The 20,569-nt window shown below is 32.4% G+C and overlaps 2 protein-coding genes across 2 annotated transcripts; both read left to right on the top strand.

Annotated features, from left to right (window-relative positions):
* The first annotated feature begins 16 nt into the window (after nt 1-16).
* Nucleotides 17-11,078, top strand: LOC145749494 (nucleolar protein 10-like). The gene is made up of 19 exons (XM_082565272.1): nt 17-126; nt 284-428; nt 742-819; nt 976-1,013; nt 1,227-1,363; nt 1,894-1,959; nt 2,078-2,224; nt 3,756-3,831; nt 4,309-4,458; nt 4,690-4,809; nt 5,267-5,393; nt 5,715-5,826; nt 6,252-6,318; nt 6,404-6,496; nt 8,031-8,198; nt 9,113-9,196; nt 9,506-9,657; nt 9,946-10,054; nt 10,132-11,078. Exons 1-19 carry the CDS (start codon nt 58-60, stop codon nt 10,255-10,257), a joined length of 2,064 nt encoding a protein of 687 aa, XP_082421398.1. The 5' UTR covers nt 17-57; the 3' UTR covers nt 10,258-11,078.
* Nucleotides 11,079-11,393: 315 nt separating this feature from the next.
* Nucleotides 11,394-16,390, top strand: LOC145750944 (uncharacterized). The gene is made up of 5 exons (XM_082567015.1): nt 11,394-11,405; nt 12,489-12,591; nt 12,913-13,365; nt 13,710-16,000; nt 16,382-16,390. The coding sequence occupies exons 1-5, from the start codon at nt 11,394-11,396 to the stop codon at nt 16,388-16,390; spliced, it is 2,868 nt and encodes a 955-aa protein (XP_082423141.1).
* Nucleotides 16,391-20,569: the final 4,179 nt, after the last annotated feature.

Raw genomic sequence — 20,569 nt, 5'->3', positions numbered from 1 at the left:
GTTTTTTCTTCTATGCAGATTTGTAATTTGTTTATAGTTGGTAAATTTTAAGCAAATATGCAAGTTTCAAATCCAACAAACAATATCAAAATCTATAACTTAAGCTCCGGAAAATCATTGCCAGAGGTTTGAATTCAATTTTTTCATTTTGTTAATTTTCTTTTAAACTTTTAAACATTTTTATGTCAAATACATTATATATATATTCAATTTATAACTGTTGAAAGTTTTTAAAAGAGAAGGTGAGCTTAATAAGCTTAACCAAATTTTAATGTTTTTTTAGTTTATTACTGACAGAAAGAAGCGTTCGTTGTTGAAAAACGATGTCAACTTACGTCGTAGAATTGAGCTGATCCAGGATTTTGAGATGCCAACTGTGAGCACCACAATTAGGATGTCAAAAGATCAGCAATATATTTTTGCAACAGGTAATTTAATTAAATAAAAGGTGTTTTGTGCTGCCCAAAAATTCCACTGATTGTAAGAATCTTTAAGTAAGGCGCTATAAACGGTACGAACTTATGCTGAGCCAGCACTTAATCAGCAGTATAATTATCGGGCAATTAAATTCTATGATATCCCAAACTGCTGCAGGCAACTAAAGAATGGGTCGGGGTAAATTATGTTACTCTACATTTAGGCAGTTAAGTTAACCTTACACTTTAATAATAAATATACAAAGGTTTACGGCATCTTACTTACATGGCATTAATATTTTGTTTTAATAATTTTATTTTCAAGGAACATACAAACCCCGAGTTCGATGTTATGATGTCAACGATTTATCTTTAAAGTTTGAACGATGTCTTGATTCTGAAGGTAAATATTAAATTAAATTTCTCACTTAAATTTGAGTTAGGTATCTTATCTACTTTTAATTTGTTTTTTTATAAATCATAGAGTGAATCAATATTAGCTACATATAACTTTTAAACATTTGTAAATTGTAAATATTCGAAATTTTTTGGGTTTTAGTTGTTACGTTTGATGTACTCTCTGAGGATTATTCTAAGGTGGGTTTTGTTTCAATTTCTTTAATTATGAACTGTTTTATAAAATACAAAATAAAGTTCTTTGTTTGCTGCAAGTTATAAGTCTACATCAAAGTGTTATTAAGTTTGGTACTTATATTACTTTAACAAGGAATAATCAGACAATTAGTCAGCAATTTAAAAACTGGCCAAAGCCAATAGAATAATATTGATGTAAAAAATTGTTATTTTTAGCTCGTATTTCTGTTAACTGACCGCACAGTAGAACTACACACCCAACAAGGAAAACATTACAATATCAGAATCCCTAAATTTGGACGCGATTTTTCATACCATACTTCAAACTGTGATTTAATGCTAGTTGGGGCAGGGTAAATAAGCAGTTTATGTTCTGTACAATTTTTCGTTAAACACAATTAAATTAATTAGTTGATGGTTCATCCTGCGGTAAGGATTTTAACTGTCTTAATATGGTCGCAACTCTCAACTAATATTTGCATAAGATAATTTGCTCACGCACCACAAACAGCAGTTTAATATATTGCTGGACATATTTATTATATATAACCGGCAGCGTGGTGTAGTGGTAAGAACATTGCTACACCACACATGAGATCGTGGGTTCAATCCCCACTGATCTCATGCTGTAGCGCCCCTGAGTAAGGCACTATAAACAATATAAACTCTTGCTGAGCTAGCACTTAATCAGCAGTATAATTATCGGCGATTACAATCTATAATATCTCAAACTGTCACAAGCAACTCGAGACTGGGTCGGAATAACAGTTGTTACTCTATGTTTAGGTCACGCATTCAATTTTCCCACATCGAGGATAAAGATATAAACAAAAATATACATATATATATATCATGGTTAATGTTAATTATTTTGTATTTTCAGACCTGAAATTTATCGAATAAATTTAGACCAAGGAAGATTTTTACAATCTTATGTCACCCAATCTGAGTAAGATTTTACCATTTATTAAAAAATAAAATGTTTTTTATTGTCAAATTTAAAATTGGTTTCATCAAAATTTTTATGAAACAAAAATATTTACTTCCCAAATTTTTTACTTCAACAGAGAGTTAAACACATGCACAATAAACCCTGATCACCAGTTAGTCTTAGCAGGAGGGATAGATGGGAAAGTTGAATGCTGGGATCCAAGAGATAAAACTAGAGTTGGAATACTCGACTGTGCTGCTAATCTTAGCTCTTACTTGGATGAGTAAGTGAACATGTATTTATATACTATAAAAGCTTGTAAAACATGTCAAAAACAATGTGAAAAATTCCCAAACCATGTGTAAAATTGTCAAAAACTGTGTAAAAAAACGCGAAAAAACATGGAAAATATGTCAAAAACTATGTGTAAAAATGTAAATAACCATGTGTGAAAACGTAAAAAACTATGTCTAAAAATGTAAAAAACTATGTGTAAAAATGTAAATAACCATGTGTAAAAATGTAAAAAAACATGTGTAAAAATGTGAAAAACCATGTGTAAAAATGTAAATAACCATGTGTGAAAATGTATAAAACCATGTGAAAAAATGTTTAAAACCATGTGTAAAAATGTAAAAAAACATGTGTAAAAATGTGAAAAACCATGTGTAAAAATGTAAATAACCATGTGTGAAAATGTATAAAACCATGTGAAAAAATGTTTAAAACCATGTGTAAAAATGTATAAAACTATGTGTAAAAATGTATAAAACTATGTGTAAAAATGTATAAAACTATGTGTAAAAATGTAAAAAACTATATGTAAAAATGTTAAAAACTATGTGTAAAAATGTAAAAAACTATGTGTAAAAGTGTCAAAAACTATGTGTAAAAGTGTAAATAACCATGTGTAAAAATGTAAAAAAACATGTGTAAAAATGTGAAAAACCATGTGTAAAAATATATAATACTATGTGTAAAAATGTAAATAACCATGTGTGAAAATGTAAAAAACCATGTGAAAAAATGTTTAAAACCATGTGTAAAAATGTATAAAACTATGTGTAAAAATGTAAAAAACTATGTGTAAAAATGTAAAAAACTATGTGTAAAAATGTAAAAAACTATGTGTAAAAGTGTCAAAAACTATGTGTAAAAGTGTAAATAACCATGTGTAAAAATGTAAATAACCATGTGTAAAAATGTAAAAAAAACATGTGTAAAAATGTGAAAAACCATGTGTAAAAATATATAATACTATGTGTAAAAATGTAAATAACCATGTGTGAAAATGTAAAAAACCATGTGAAAAAATGTTTAAAACCATGTGTAAAAATGTATAAAACTATGTGTAAAAATGTAAAAAACTATGTGTAAAAATGTAAAAAACTATGTGTAAAAATGTAAATAACCATGTGTGAAAATGTAAAAAACCATGTGTAAAAATGTAAAAAACTATGTGTAAAAATGTAAAAAACTATGTGTAAAAATGTAAAAAACTATGTGTAAAAGTGTCAAAAACTATGTGTAAAAGTGTAAATAACCATGTGTAAAAATATATAATACTATGTGTAAAAATGTAAATAACCATGTGTGAAAACGTAAAAAGCCATGTGAAAAAATGTTTAAAACTATGTGTAAAAATGTAAAAAACTATTTTAAAATTATGTTTAAAAACAGCCATGTGTATAAATTTAACAGCCATGCTATGTTGCCAACCATGATTGTTTTTTATTTGATTTTACATTTCTTTGTTATCTAAAATTTTTATTTAACTAAATTAAAAATTTAATTTAAATTCGAATGTGTTACAGCAATACCCTCCCAAAAATCACAGCATTGAAATACAAGTCTTCACTACAGATGGCAGTAGGAACTAGTACTGGGCATGTAAGTTTTAAAAATATTGTTTTTTACTGGTATTAAAAGGCTAACTTTCTGGCCTGAACATAAGTAACATAAGTTACTCTGACCCAGATTGGGTTGACTTTACAAGTTTTGTTCAAGTATTTTTTTTTGTATATGTTTTTGTGTGTGTAGTGTAGTGGTAAGAACACTTGCTACACCACACATTAGGTCGTGGGTTCAATCCCCACTGATTTCCTGCTGTAGCGCCCTTGAGTAAGGCGCTATAAACAGTATGAACTCCTGCTAAACCAGCACTTAATTAGCAACTTAATTATCGGGCAATTATATTCTATAATATCCCAAACTGCCACAGGCAACTCGAGACTGGGTCGGAGTAACTGATGTTACTCTATGTTTATGTCGCGCATTCGACTTTCCCACATTGAGGATAAAGATATATACAAAAAAAAACTATTAAAGAATAAAACCTTGAAATAATTACAATTTTTTATTTTTCAGGTGATGTTGTATGATGTAAGAAGTAACAAACCCTATCTAGTGAAAGATCACAGATATGATTTACCAATCCATTCTATTGCCTTCAATCCTGAAAACCAAGTTGTCATCTCATCTGATGCTAGAGCTGTGAAATTATGGAGTGAAAAAAATGTAAATCTATTTTAAAATGAATTTTTTTAAAGCCTAAACATAGGGTATGCCAGTTTTTACCCTAATTCAGTCTTAAATTGTTTTTACAGCATTATTTTTAAGTTAGGTTCATATTATTTGACAATATCTTTTTTTTAATTTAAATATTTTTATTTTTTAAAGTTGTAAATTTCATTTTTATTTAAAATTTACTTTAAAAAATCTTCTTTACATTTGCTTGTATTAAAACAGGGTGAACCAGTAACTGCAGTAGAAATTGAATCAGATATTAATAACTTACATGTTTGTGACAATTCTGGATTATTTTTCCTTGCCAATGAGAGCCCTAAAATTCACACTTATTTCATTCCAGTAAGTATTAACTTTTATTTATTATTTAAATTAGAAGGCTTTTTTTAATATTTATATGTTCCTGAATTAAATAAGCCTTACCAGTTAGTACTGGTATGGTGTAATGGTCAGAACACTTTGTTCTACTACTTGAGGTCCTGGGTTTGATCCTCACTGTTTTCAAGCTGTAGTGCTCTTGAGTAAGACACTATAAATGTTATAAATTTCTGCTGAATCAATACTTAATAAGCAGCTTAATTATCTGCAAAATTATAATCAATAATATTCCAAACTGCCTAAGTCAACTCTAGACTCGATCGGAGTAACAAATGTAACTCTATGTTTCGGATGTGGAGTCAACCTTTTCACATCAAGGATAAATAATAATTACAAAAAATATTTGTTTACATTTTTCTTTTTTATAACCTAATGCATCATGTCTAGATTTTTTATATAACAATTAATTTATTAATTAAAGATGTTAGGCCCAGCACCAAAATGGTGTTCATTCCTGGATAGTTTAACTGAAGAAATGGAAGAAAATCCACAACAAGAAATTTACGACGATTACAAATTTCTCACTAAGAAAGATGTTGATGATTTAGGTAAGTTATCTTGGTTTAAAGCTTTTGTTTTTATTTATATTCTCAATATATGAAGGGCACACTGACTTACAGTCTAAACATAGAGTAACATTAGTTACTCAGACTTAGTTTGAAATTACCTTTGGCATTTTGGGATATTATAGATTATAATTGCTTTCACACTGTTTGTAGTATTTTATTTAAGTGTGCTATGGCCTAAAAGCAGTGGGGATCAAACCCAGGACCTTCTGTAGTGTAGCAAAGTGTTTGAGCCATTCTACTATGCCGCTCAGTAGAACAAATCGTATTTTTTGTGTTTTGAAAATTATTTTTTTGTTTTAGGTTTAAGCAATCTGATAGGAACTTCATTATTAAGAGCTTATATGCATGGTTATTTTGTTGACATAAGACTTTACCACAAAGCCCTTGCCATTGCTAATCCCTTCGCATATAAGTAAGTAACTACATAACTTTAATATTAAAACAAATGGTACTTTAGTTTTATTATACATATATATATTTATTTTATTTTGTTTTTTCGCACATTGATAAAAGTAAATAATAAATACGATATACAATAAATATTACAACAATGCGACAGGAAAAAATGAAAAAATCAATTTAATGATTTAAAACATGCCAAAAGTATTAATGTTTACATAAAGATTTTAAGTATGTTATGGCATGGTCACCAAACCCAATATTGGTAGATTGGTGCAGCTGTTGGTAAAAATACTAGTGTAACTTAAAATTTAAAGTTTATTATTTAAATGTAATTAAGATCTATATATAATAAGCAATATTACATTAATGATTTGGTACAAATAAATTTAGCATATTTTTTTGAAAAATTAAAATTAAAATCTTTTAAAATTTTAGAGAATATCGAAAGAAAAAAATAGAAGAGAAAATTGAAGAAGGGAGGACAAATAGAGTCATAGTTAAGGTAAAAATAAAATATTTTTAAGCAATATACACAATAAATTAATTCAAAATTTGTCCATTTCTTGGGAAATTATGATTTTTTGTAGAAATTACCGAAAGTAAATCGAAATCTTGCCGATCGTTTGTTGACGAGGGCTGCTGAAGATGAACCCAGTAGTGGGAAGAAAAGAAAAGCAAAGGTAAAAAAATTAGGTTCTGTGACCATGTTAAAGACAGCTATAAAACAATGTAAAGAACCTTGTTTAAAAATGTATAAAACCATGTGTAGAATAGTACAAAACCTTGTGTAACAATGTAAATAAACATGTGTAAAAATGTATAAAAAAAGGGGGGAAAAATGTAAAAAACCCTGTGTAAAAATATAAACAACTATGTGTAAAAATGTAAACAACCATTTGTCAAAATGTAAACAACCATGTGTGAAAATGTATAAAACCATGTGTAAAAATGTAAAAAACCCTGTGTAAAATATAAACAACTATGTGTAAAAATATAAACAACTATGTGTAAAAATGTAAACAACCATTTGTCAAAATGTAAACAACCATGTGTGAAAATGTATAAAACCATGTGTAAAAATGTAAAAAACCCTGTGTAAAATATAAACAACTATGTGTAAAAATATAAACAACTATGTGTAAAAATGTAAACAACCATTTGTCAAAATGTAAACAACCATGTGTGAAAATGTATAAAACCATGTGTAAAAATGTAAAAAACCCTGTGTAAAATATAAACAACTATGTGTAAAAATATAAACAACTATGTGTAAAAATGTAAACAACCATTTGTCAAAATGTAAACAACCATGTGTGAAAATGTATAAAACCATGTGTAAAAATGTAAAAAACCCTGTGTAAAATATAAACAACTATGTGTAAAAATATAAACAACTATGTGTAAAAATGTAAACAACCATTTGTCAAAATGTAAACAACCATGTGTGAAAATGTATAAAACCATGTGTAAAAATGTAAAAAACCCTGTGTAAAATATAAACAACTATGTGTAAAAATATAAACAACTATGTGTAAAAATGTAAACAACCATTTGTCAAAATGTAAACAACCATGTGTGAAAATGTATAAAACCATGTGTAAAAATGTAAAAAACCCTGTGTAAAATATAAACAACTATGTGTAAAAATATAAACAACTATGTGTAAAAATGTAAACAACCATTTGTCAAAATGTAAACAACTATGTGTAAAAATATAAACAACTATGTGTAAAAATATAAACAACTATGTGTGAAAATGTAAACAACAATTTGTCAAAATGTAAACAACTATGTGTAAAAATGTAAACAACCATTTGTCAAAATGTAAACAACCATGTGTGAAAATGTATAAAACCATGTGTAAAAATGTAAAAAACCCTGTGTAAAATATAAACAACTATGTGTAAAAATATAAACAACTATGTGTAAAAATGTAAACAACCATTTGTCAAAATGTAAACAACTATGTGTAAAAATATAAACAACTATGTGTAAAAATATAAACAACTATGTGTGAAAATGTAAACAACTATTTGTCAAAATGTAAACAACTATGTGTAAAAATATAAACAACTATGTGTAAAAATATAAACAACCAAGTGTAAAAATATAAACAACTATGTCTAAAAATGTAAACAACCATGTTTAAAATGTAAACAACTATGTGTAAAAATGTTAACAACCGTGTAAAAACCGTTAAATTGTTTTTAACAGAAAGAAGCTTCTAACTTGTTGGATGATCCAAGATTTCAAGCAATGTTTGAAGATCCAAGTTATCAGGTTGACGAGGAATCGGAGGAATTTCGACTCCTTAACCCAGTTGTTTCAAAACAATTTGAAAAACTGAAATCTAAACCTAAGAAAGTTGATCAATACGAAGATGTAAGTGTAAAAATTGTTATTTCTTGAGTAAAATTGGCCGGCAGCGTGGTGTAGTGGTAAGAACACTTGCTACACTACACATACGGTCATGGGTTCAATCCCCACTGCTCTCCTGCTGTAGTACCCTTGAGTAAGGTTCTATAAACGGTACGAACTCTTCCTGAGCCAGCACTTAAAATCAGCAGCATAATTATCGGGCAATTATAATCTATAATATCCCAAACTGCCACAGGCAACCTGAGACTGGGTCGGAGTAACTGATGTTACTCTATGTTTAAGACGCGCATTTTACCTTCCCACATCGAGGATAAAGATATATATTAAAAAAATATATATATTTTTTTGTTTTTGGTAATACTAGGCAATATCCCGTCATACAGTTGGCATTTTTATTGTCATAAGATGGTTGCAACTCTCAATTAATATTTGCTAGCAATTTTTTTTGTATATATCTTTATCCTCGATGTGGGAAGTTCAAATTCGCGACCTGAACGTAGAGTAACATCAGTTACTCCGACCCAGTCTCGAGTTTGATTTGATAGTTTAGGATATTATTGATTATAATTGCCCGGTAATTATACTGCTGATTGAGTGCTGGCTCAGCAGAAGTTCATACCGTTTATAGCGCATTACTCAAGAGCGCTACAGCATGAGAGCAGTGGAAATGAAACCCACGACCTCATGTAGTGAAGCAAATGTTCTTACCACTACACTATACTGTCAGCTTTTCAATCAATATTTGTTAACAATATTTTACTATTGTACCGCAAATGGCTGTTTGTTTATTTTGTAGGTCTATTAATTGGACATAAACAAGTATTAATCCACTTAGCTCCTTTGTATATAGATCAATTTTTATTTTATTTTAGGTTTTTTTTTAATATCAAAAAATACAATAATTTTCTTTTCTCCAGGATTCTTCTGATAATGATGTTGATCCTGAAGTTTCATCAGAAGATGAATTTGGATCAAGAAAATGGGTCCAAGAAGCTAAAAAAGTAAATGTTGCGATAAATATTCTAATTTTTCTACCATGAAACATGCCCACATGACATCTGGGGTTTAATCCCCACTGTCCAACTGTTATAGCTACTTTAAGTAGTAAATAATAAAGGTTATTTAAATCCCAAGCGCGACCGGGGTTTTGGTTAGACAATATCATCAGATTACTAATATTTAAATCTAACGAAGGCAACTTTAGACTGGGCCAGTGTAGAAATATAGACTTTATTGTTAGGCTGTGATAAAGTACATCTACTTATATTAAGAGTTAAGTGCTTACGACTCTTAATTATTGTTTTAACTAGGAAAAAAAATCAAAATCTATCGAGAAACCTGACAAGCAACCGAGGATGTTTCAGATAAGATCGGAAGAGGACGGAGAAAAATTTCGAAATTTAAAAGATTTGGAGGAACTGAATGCAGAAGAAGCTGCTACAGAAAGAAAACGAAAAAAGAAGTAAAATGTTTAATTTTTTATTTATCCTCGATGTGGAAAGGTTGACTTTATGGCCTAATTAAAGAGCAATATCCGTTACTCCGACCCAGTCTCAAGCTGCCTTTAGCAGTTTGGGATATTATAGATTATTATTGCTCGATAATCAAGCTGCTGATTAAGTATTAGCTTAGTAGGACTATAGACCTCATGCATTAATAGCCATTGACCAGAAATATATTTTTTAAAGAATAATAGTTATGCTTTATAACTTATAATATATATCTAAACTATGTGACACCATGAATGTAGTATGTCCCTCGAAGAAAGATTAACTGAAGTAAAACGAAAAAGTAAAGTTAAGGGGTTGGTCGAAAAAGAAATACGGGGAGGGAAGCAAGCAACCTTTCATATTAAACAGGTAAAACCCTAAAAAACATATTTTCTTAATTATAAAATTTAAAAAATAAAAATGGCTTAACAATTTTTTCCTCCAAGAATCCCAAAGTGAACCAAAGAGCCCAGGAGGAAAAAGAACATCGGGAAGAAAGAAGAAAAGTCCGGAGACCCGCCAATAAACTGCCCGGGAACAAAAGAAAACAAGATCCATTCTTTAAAAGATAACAAATACAAAACAAAATATTTCTCAAAAATAATATTTACCTCTTTATGACGTCATGATTCGCGTAACCATGTTTAATGACGTCATCGGGTTTTTCTGATGACGATATAAGTTACGTAATTCCGTTCAGTAACGTCATTTAATTTAAATTGTATTAGGGCATCTTTTATACCTTACAAATGAAAGGTTACGTAAGGTCCAAATGACGTCATTCGTTATACTTTTTGATGACGTCATGGAGTTAAAATTGTTCTTCTGATCCCTTACAACAATATAGATTTAGGTTTGGGCTTCTATTCTTAACTTTATCCCCGTCGCTCGTTACAATTTCAAGTTGCCTAGATTCGAGAATTTGTTTATTTATGGTCGGCTTATAACCTGCAATCAAAACATCATTTTCTGTCGGCTCAGATCATCTTTGATTGACAGCAACACAAATAAATATTGATCTTGACTTCCCTTGTCTTTTGTAAACCTGGCAAGTGAACCCAAGTTCAAAACGGGGTCTTTAATTTAATTGTGCTATGATAAGGTCGCTTCAAAATTTAAGGTGTTTTAGTAATTTTTGTTTGTTTGATAATGTTTGTTGAAATAAGTATTCAGCCCACGCATTTTGAGCAAATATGGTTTTGTTAGAACGACTTTTAAGGAGGCATAGCATAAACAAATATGATTAACGCCTACATTTTTAACAAATATTGTTAACGCCTACATTTTATTTACAGCTTTAATGATCTTAACCTTTGGCTAGTTTAAAAATATTGCATAGAATTAGTATTACAAATACGAGATTGTTAATTTTTATGAGTCAAAAAAACTAAAACTAAACCGGTTTTCAGGAATTTTCAAGTCATCGTGATTTTAAAAGAAATACAATAAAAATACAATTAAAAAATCTAAAATTCACGTGACCAATTAATTCTTAGTAACAAACCACTTTTTTGTAATTTCGCTTGTTTATTTTCGATTGGACTTTTCGAATATTCAGGAATTCTACGTCACGAGGGCCAAACCTCTTTGCCTGAAGCTTCAGGTAGCTCGAATTGAGGTGCTAATAACATAATTATTACCCGACAGTATATTTTTCTACCTCGGTCAGTTGGAAGCTTAGGACTTGATACCTACTGAAATTTAAAAAATGGAATTAAATGTAAGATATATTTAGATAATATAAGTATATTCTCAGGTTATTTTTGATAAAAAAGGGCGAAGTTTTAGTCGTTATATTTTTTGCTTTAAATTTTTGGCAAACGGTTAAAATTTTTCAATTTTCGTAGAAATTGTACTATAACAATATTTACCGAATTTTTTCTCTTTTGCCGAAGCAACATCGATCACTAAAAATGTAAAAATTTAAACAAGTTTTCGTTCATAAGTTAGTAAGCAGAATTTTAAAAAGAATATTCAAGCCATTTAGGTAAAAGGAACTAGAACATAGAAATTAACGATTAATTATTAGATACATAGACTAAATTAACTGAATAATTAAGCTGTCATTAACAGATAATTATTACACAAAAACATGTTACCAACCCGAAGAAAAAGTAAAAATTCAAACAGTTTTAAAAATTGTTTTACCACAGCAGTAGTTAGATAACAAGCATAGCTAAACACGAATTACAGAGCTTATTGGATACTAGTACTAATGTAGTATAAGTTTAAAAGTTAATTTCAAACCGCGTCTCGCCTTTTTAAATGTTATGATTTTAAAAATTTAAGGGCGCGCATGTTTTTTATTTAAATGAACCTATCACATGATTTTAATGTAAAGTTATATTTAACCTCGCCCTGGGCGAAAAGATACAGATTTGTAATTTACGAAAATAGTAACATTCAGATGTAGACAAATAACATTTAAATTATAGCACTCTAAAATCTAAAAAAATAATTTTAAATAGTTGTTAAGGGTATAGGCTTTTATTATATTGCAAATAAGTAGCATAGATACTAGTTGGTCTACCATTTTTGTAAAAAAATCAAAAATTTTAAATAAAAAAATTTGCGCGTTTTTGAAAAAAAATTTCAATGTCTAACGTCAAGTCTCTTTCATAAACTTTAGATTGATTAATTTTAAAGATACGCTGGGAGAATAGAAATTAGAACCGTACCGATATTGGTCTGGCTATAGTTTACACAGGGGTTATCGTATGAGATCTACGAAAACCCTGTCAGCAAATATTAGCTAAATTTAGCGGCAAAAATTCATGTTATATAATTTTGTTTATTAATTTAGGTTATACAGAATAATAAGTGTACAATGTTCTGTAAAGTAAGAGTTATATTTCTTGGAGTATGTATTCTAGTTTATGGAAATCTTGCTAGAGGCTTTATTATAGGTAAGTTATGGAGAAACATATTTAATTTTTTTACATTTATTTATCCTCGATGTGGGAAAGTCAACTTCACAACCTTAACATAGAGTAACATCAGTTACCCCGACCCAGTCTTGAGTTGCCTTTGACAGTTTGGGATATTATAGATTATAATTGCCCGATAATTATTCTGTTGATTAAGTGCTGGCTCAGCAGGATTTCGTACTGTTTATAGCGCCTTACTCAAGGGCGCTACAGCATGATATCAGTGGGGATCAAACCCACCACCATCTTATTTAATTTAGGATTAATTTACAAGAATTTTATTTGTATTTTTGTGTTTAGATGACTATAACTCTGAAATCGAAAAAGAGTTATGCCATTTTGGTGGCACGCAGACTAACTGCTTTCGCTGTCTTAACGGCGATAACATGCTATCAAGCGAACGAATATGCGACGGAAAATTCGACTGTTGTGATCTATCTGATGAGTTTCTTTGCCCTGAAAGACGTATACACTACGAATCTAGCTTCCAATATGCGCTATCTAACCTCGGAATGATGGGAATAAACGAAGAGGACTCAGCAGTTGAGATGGTACACCGAATGTGCATACCTAACTGCACAGTGCCTCTTGCCTCATCTTATCTCTGGGCTTGTAATTTCTGTGACCCAGGAATGATACAGTGTCCGCGTGTGGTCGCACTCGGGGAAATGTGTAAGTGTGTGACAAAGGAACAGGTGTGTGACGGTGTGTTCGACTGTGCTAACGGGGAAGACGAAAGCTTCTGTGGGCCAAGTAAGAAAAACATTTTTTTGATGTTTTTATTTTAATTGGCAGCGTGTCATAATAGTCAGAATACTTGCTACACTTATAAGGTCGTTGGTTTGATTCCCAATGCTCTCATGCTGTAGCGCCGTTAACTAAGGCACTATAAACAACATGAACTCCCGCCAAGCCAATAGTTAATCAAAAGCGTAAATATCGGGCAATTATATTTTATAATACCCCAAACTGCCAAAGGCAACTCGAGACTGGGTCGGAGTAACTAATCTTATACTATGTCTAGGTCGTAAAGTCGACCTTCCCACATTGTTAAAACTTGCTTAAATTGCCATTTAGTTTTTCTAATTTTTTTACAGATTTAATCCAACAAATAAAGGAAGCGACTAACGGCTCTGCAACTTTTAAAAACAAACTTGTCGACCATGATGGTTACCCCTTAGCGTCAATTGACACAACTATCGAATACTTGTCGAAATCTCGGATAAGATGCGATAAAATAAACCGAGGAATCCGATTATCCCAAATGTTAAGTCACATTCACCCCTGGCAAAATCGGCCTACGAATGCAACCTTTAAATATAGAAGTGGTAACCCTTTTCTGCATGAGCTGGAGAGGTGGGATTTAAACTCTAACCCTTTAGAAGACGATGTTTCGACCAGAACAAAGCGCTTTTCGAACCGTACAATTACGAATCTTATTTTTTCGGATATGCATGTCGAATCTATGCCGATTCATAAACTCCTGATGACGCTGTTAAAATATGGTCTTAATGTAACTGCTAATATTATAATAGGACCTAACGACGTAGTACCAGAAGGTGTTGATACTGTAGCTATGAATAGTCTCTGTGACGGGACAATCGATTGTGCTAACTCCGCTGACGAACTGCTGTGCCCCGATAAGTTTTACTGCGAAAATAAGAAGCCTCTATATGTAGATAAGATGAAAGTTATGGACGATATTTCAGACTGTAGTGACGGAAGCGACGAGAAGGTCTTCGTTGAAGGGCATACGCTTGTGTCTAGGTACAATTTGATCAACAACTGGACTTTACAAGTGCTGGTATGGGTTATGGCTGTTACGGCGCTTATAGGCAACATGGTCGTTATAGGCAGCACGCTTGTGCAGCTAGTAAGACATAACCAATTTGCGACTGCTAGAGATATCTTAAACAGAAAACGGGTCTCAATGAAGGAGGCAATAACGGGTGGAATGGTTAGAACGTTGTCCGGTATATCCGTACGTTCTTTTTCAAGCAGCAGTAGAAGGCTTAGACTGACTGGCGGAATAGGCGGACGTAGACGCTTAGTCAAAACATGGAATGCTGTCTTAGTACTTAACCTTGCGACTTCCGACTTGCTAACAGGGGTGTACTTAATGTGGCTTGCTATTTTATCCGCTTTATATGAAGGAGAATCGAACACACAGACCCAATACTGGACGTTTGATAGAGAATGGCGTACTGGACCGACTTGTACAATTTTAGGCTCCATTCTTTTAACGTCGTCTCAAACTTCGGTGTTTACCCTAGTAGCGTTGACAACGGTTCGTCTGTACACAGTCTTACGTCCATTTTCAACCTACCATTTAAAGTTCCGCTACCTTATCGCAGTATGTCTATCGACCTGGTTGTTTTCTTTATTAATAAGCCTAGCTCCAATGATGCCTAGTGTAAGGGACTCCTTTATTTCCGCTGCGTGGGTACCTTTTCCACAGTTCCATCCACCTGTTATCAACAGAACAATGGCAGATACTCTGATCCGCGGTATATCGTTTATTACCAATACTACTTTAGACGGTCATTCTTTCTCTTCAGATCTGCTAACATGGGACGAAATGGTAACGTACCTTAAACGTGTTGCACCAGACTACAGTGACTGGAAGTTTTATGGATACTACAGCGAAGATGCGGTTTGCATGCCTAAGTTGTTTATAGACCCATTTAACGACCGGTTTTGGATACACGCTGTCTGTATTATTTCAGTTAACTTCGTGTCTATAGTCTACATTGCTTCTGCTTATGCCTTGATATACTACAAATCAACAGTTGAAGAAAAGGACAAGCGTAAAGTCCAAAAATCACAATCTCACTCTGAAAACAAAAACTCAAAATTACCCGGTTTTCCCGACCCACTTAGCCCTAGAAGAGGATCAGTGATAACAAGACGGGAGGACCCCTCAAAATGCAGTCAAAGCCGCCGCGCTACACCATCCCAGCGTTTCAACCGACGAAAATCGAGCAAAAGCCTACGTCGTGATAAAATACGTAAAGCCAGAAGCATAGCGAACGAGATGCAACGTCGTATCACCCTCTTGGTAGCTACAGACTGCGTCTGCTGGGCTCCTATCTGCATCATGGGCTTCGTGAGTGCTTGTGGGATCCAAATACCTGACATAGCTTACGCTATAACTGCTATTGGGTTAATACCAATCAACAGCGCCCTAAACCCTCTGCTTTATTCCCGTTTTATGCGGACCCTTTGGTCACGTGGTTGGTCGTCGTTACGCACCAAGGTGTCGTCATCCATAATCTCGAATTCCAGTAGCTCTGACGTCATAACTTATAACAATACGTACGTTCGAGATTTGTTAGAGAAAAAAATGTCGTCGATTAGCGGCGTGGCGATCGACGAACAAGAAGAACCGGTCGAAAATGACGTCACAGATGAAAAAGTGACGTCATCAGATGCTGTGACGTCATCAGAGGTTGTGACGTCAACACAAGCAAACTCGGACGAGATCTCGGACAGCGATAACGAAGTGGTGTCTGTGTAAAAAAAATTACTATTCATACGTCACTGAATCACTCATGCACGTTAAATTTGCTGTTGCCATGACAACTGCACGTAGGGGGCGCTTCGAAGTCATGCAAGTGGGGTTGAATAATGTTTTTATATAAAATTGGTTAACGAACTAAATTCACGACATGTGGTAATAAGGGTTGTGACCGAAATCTGGCATTTTTGACAATTTAAAGGATTGGAAAATGATTTAGTTTTTTAAAATTTCTCCTGGTTTCAATTTTAGATTTTTTAACTTTCTAAATAACAAAATTCCGTTAGAAGTAATAAAATGTCATCATATTGATTATTTTCAGTTGCATAAAAATATAAATAAGTTTCAAATGTTTGCCTTGTTCTTATATTGCCTTACAGCTTTTACATTTTGTGTGTTTTTTCTGTTTTTTTTTTCACTTTTGCGTTCATTTTTGCACAAGTTCTTATTTGTTCATGTTAATATAAAATTATATATATATATATATTGCTGTAGTTTAGGGGCCAGTTTTATAAAACTTTGTTATAAAAACTACATCATAACATGCCTATATGTTAAGCTATAGGGATTGAAAGGAAAGTTTAGGTGTTTTGTTAAATTTGAACCAGTAAAAAATAATACAAACTAAGTTCAAGAGTTCAGAAAGTCGCTAATTACACCAAAAAACGTTCCGCGCTTTTTCCAAAAGTCTGCGACCGATAACACGCTTTAAGCCATTGTTGCGCAATCTTATACAGCGTGTTGTAAAACTGCTTGAAACCGATTAAGTCCACAATTTTTAGTCTTAAGGAATGGTAGTTTGAAGCAACTGTAATGTTAAATGCCCAAGCTTCACTATAGTAAAGTTTAAATCTTATACTGCCTAAACACAGAATAGTTTAAACTAGAAAATATAGTTGTTTTAGGCAGTTTGACTTATCATTTTAAAGATAAGATTAGCATAAAAATGGCGTTAGATGTAAATAATAACAAATTGGTTGAGCAACAAATTGCTGAATCACCTCTTACTTCGTTTGAAATTAATGACAGTTCTGAGGGAAATTCCCTGTTCCGATCCCCGCATTCGAGCGAGTCCTATGATGATACTGAATCAGATTGTTCAACCTATTCGGCAGGCTCTCCGACTACCAATCTACAAACAGGTAAATATTAAGAATATTGCTAATACGTTTTTAATTCACTTTTTACTTAGTATTTCTCGTATTAGGTACAACCTTTTTTAACGCTACGTCTCTGTTGGACCAAAGTTTCAGTACGGCCCAGTTTTAAGTTGCTGAATATTTATTAGATGAATGTTGCTTGACTACTAGCCTTTCAATAAATTAAAAAATTTGACCGAAATATGTACAGTTGACGCTTTACTTTAATATGCTTCAACGTGAAATCAGCGGTAATTGAACTCCCAACCTTATGCGGTAGCGTCCTCTTTAAATTGCATGGTCTAGCTTATAAACCGGTACCTATAAACTATACAGGGTCGATGGATCGAATGGATCGAATGGCCCGAATGGATCGAATGGACCGAATGGATCACATGCATTATGCTTATTCTGAATGGGTAAGGGTCGGGGTTAGGGTTTAACTTATGCAATATTTTTTTCCATTCTATTCATTCGGTCCATTCGATAACCATTTGATATACATTTGATCCATTCGATAACCATTTGATATACATTTGATCCATTCGATAACCATTTGATATACATTTGATTCATTCGATAACCATTTGATATACATTTGATCCATTCGATAACCATTTGATATACATTTGATCCATTCGATAACCATTTGATATACATTTGATCCATTCGATAACCATTTGATATACATTTGATCCATTCGACCCTGTATAGTTTATAGGTACCCCTTATAAACAAGTAAATTACTATTATCGCATTAACACATACAATGCATTAGGAATAGGACAATGTAGTGAAATTGAGCACAACGAAAATCAAACCACTTACCAAGGACTTACTTATCACCAGTTATCAGGATGCAACATTTCAAACTCTTATAAAGGTACATAAAATATTACAATATTTGAATTAAGCATGTGCATTACCTTTGGATCATATGTCTACTTTACAGTCCTTGAATTAACTTATTACTTGTAAAACATTGTATTATGCTTACGGTTCTTTGAAATATACTTATGTATACACCCTTACTCTTTATATACTACAACCTTTAATCTATAATCACCATGGATGTAATGATGGGTTATTAATCTTTTATAATATCGATAATAAAGACATATTGCTCTTATTATTTTTACGTATTTTACATCTGATAACGTTTACAGTTCTTTAAAATTTTGAGGGACTGTAAAAAATATTGTGAACCTTTTAATATGTCTTTATTTTAGAAAAAATCCATGTTTTTACTGTTTTTTTAGATGATAATGCAAAGTTAATTTTTTCTGTTTTTATTTAGAATTACCTTCACCAATACCGGCCGCCAATCCAGTTTGCGCCACCAGTTTCCCAATATCAAAAGACACTTCCCAATGCGAGTTAGATACATCCAAAACTGTAAGTTATGTTTAAAATTATGCTACAGTTATCTAAAATCTTATTTACATTAAGATGATTGCTGCTGACGGTGAAATTTTAAATTGTAAAAAACGAGTGAATGAAGATACCAACGAATGTGATGTAGCTCCAAAACTACCAAAATTCGACAACAGCTTTCAGCCCCCACAAATCGGTGCTTTCATACAAGCCCATCAATCCATGAGCAGGGTGAACTCTTTATATAGGGACAACCAACCCTTTGGAACCCGCATGGTAAGATCAGCATCATGTGAAAACTGGAAGCCTAAAAATCACCCTGACAACGTACTGCCTTACTCGTTTTGTGCGCCAAAGGAAAATCGATGGAACGAGTTTGATTGGAATCGTAGTTTACCAAATCAAACTCTTATTATACCTATGCAGAACAACGCATTTCAGAGACCGCCTTTTAGATTACAGAGAATGGATAAAGATTTCCAATGGCAAGTTAACCACAACCAAGCTATTCCAAGTACTACAGACAACAGCGCTACCACTAATAAATACACCGACGACCTAACTACTATAAACCCATCTTTTAAATCCGCCTTTCCCACGCAAACTCAAACCAACCACCCCACATTATCACAAGCAGAAATACCATCTTATCCCCTACTGACAAACCTTATTAAACAACATGCATATGCCAACGAAAACATCCCAATCCAAGGGCCTAGTAACTGGCACCCTTCTTACGATCGAGTCCAAGTTAACAGATCTTTTGTATCTTCGCCTATACTTCAACCTGGTAAAGAGTTAGGCGAAATTTACAATGGTTATAACAAAGATTACGGATTGTACCCACAGCATGATTTGGCCTGTTTCAGACGCCTAAACGAAATAGGTTAGTAAAATAATATTAAGAAATGTACTTAATAAATAATAGCCAAAGTGTGGAAGGGTCTAAGGCCTGGTTAAATACGGAATATGGTTATGGGTTTAACTGCTTTCATGTTACATCTTTTTTTTTATTAAAACCACGTTACAAAGTGGCAAAACCGGCAGCGTGGTGTAGTGGTAAGAACACTTGCTACACCACACATGAGGTCGTGGGTTCAATCCCCACTGATCTCATGTGTAGCGTCCTTGAGTAAGGCGCTATAAACTGCATAAACTCCTGCTGAGTCAACACTTAATCAGCAGTATAATTATCGGGCAAATATAATCTATAATATTCCAAACTGCCACAGGCAACTCAAGACTGGGTCGGAGTAACTGATGTTACTCTATGTTTGAGTCGCGCATTCGACTTTCCCACATCGAGGATAAAAATATATACAAAAAATTAAAAAAAAAAATTAGGTATTTAATTTTTGTACTTTTACACTACAATTATTAATAACAAAATAGATAAAGCACATAAGATAACTTACTTAAATTCTTTTTTTTAGAGGAACGTAGAAAAACAAAATATCGTCGCAAATTGGTGCAACACGCAAAAGACCACGTGGAATACGATATCCTAGTTCGGGGACTTCCCCCCAATATATCACCCAACACCGTGTTCTGTCTTGTTCCTGGAAGATTAGGGTAAAAAATGTTTGCATTTTACCAATTTTAAATTTTTTTTTTGGACAGTTTTTTTTACCTTTTTTGATTTATTTTTGGCACCAATTTTTAGCTATTATTTATTATCTTATTTTTCAATTACTAATAATATACTTTCTATCATTTTCTTTTTGGTACATTTTTTTCCTATTTATATTTTGTTGCCATTTTTCTAGGATACCAAACAAAGGAAAACGACACGAAGTTACAGTAAGTGAAATAGTGCGACGAGTTTTAACACCAGAAAGTTTAAATATTTCACTTTTGGGTCCGATTCTGCGCAAGGCGAAGTCTAAAAACGGGAGTCAATATCTTCGTGACAAACTGCAAGAAATTG

Source organism: Corella eumyota, chromosome 4 (genome assembly GCF_963082875.1).
Source record: "Corella eumyota chromosome 4, kaCorEumy4.1, whole genome shotgun sequence".
In the NCBI taxonomy this organism is placed as follows: Eukaryota; Metazoa; Chordata; class Ascidiacea; order Phlebobranchia; family Corellidae; genus Corella; species Corella eumyota.
This window is presented reverse-complemented; position numbering and strand designations above follow the sequence as displayed.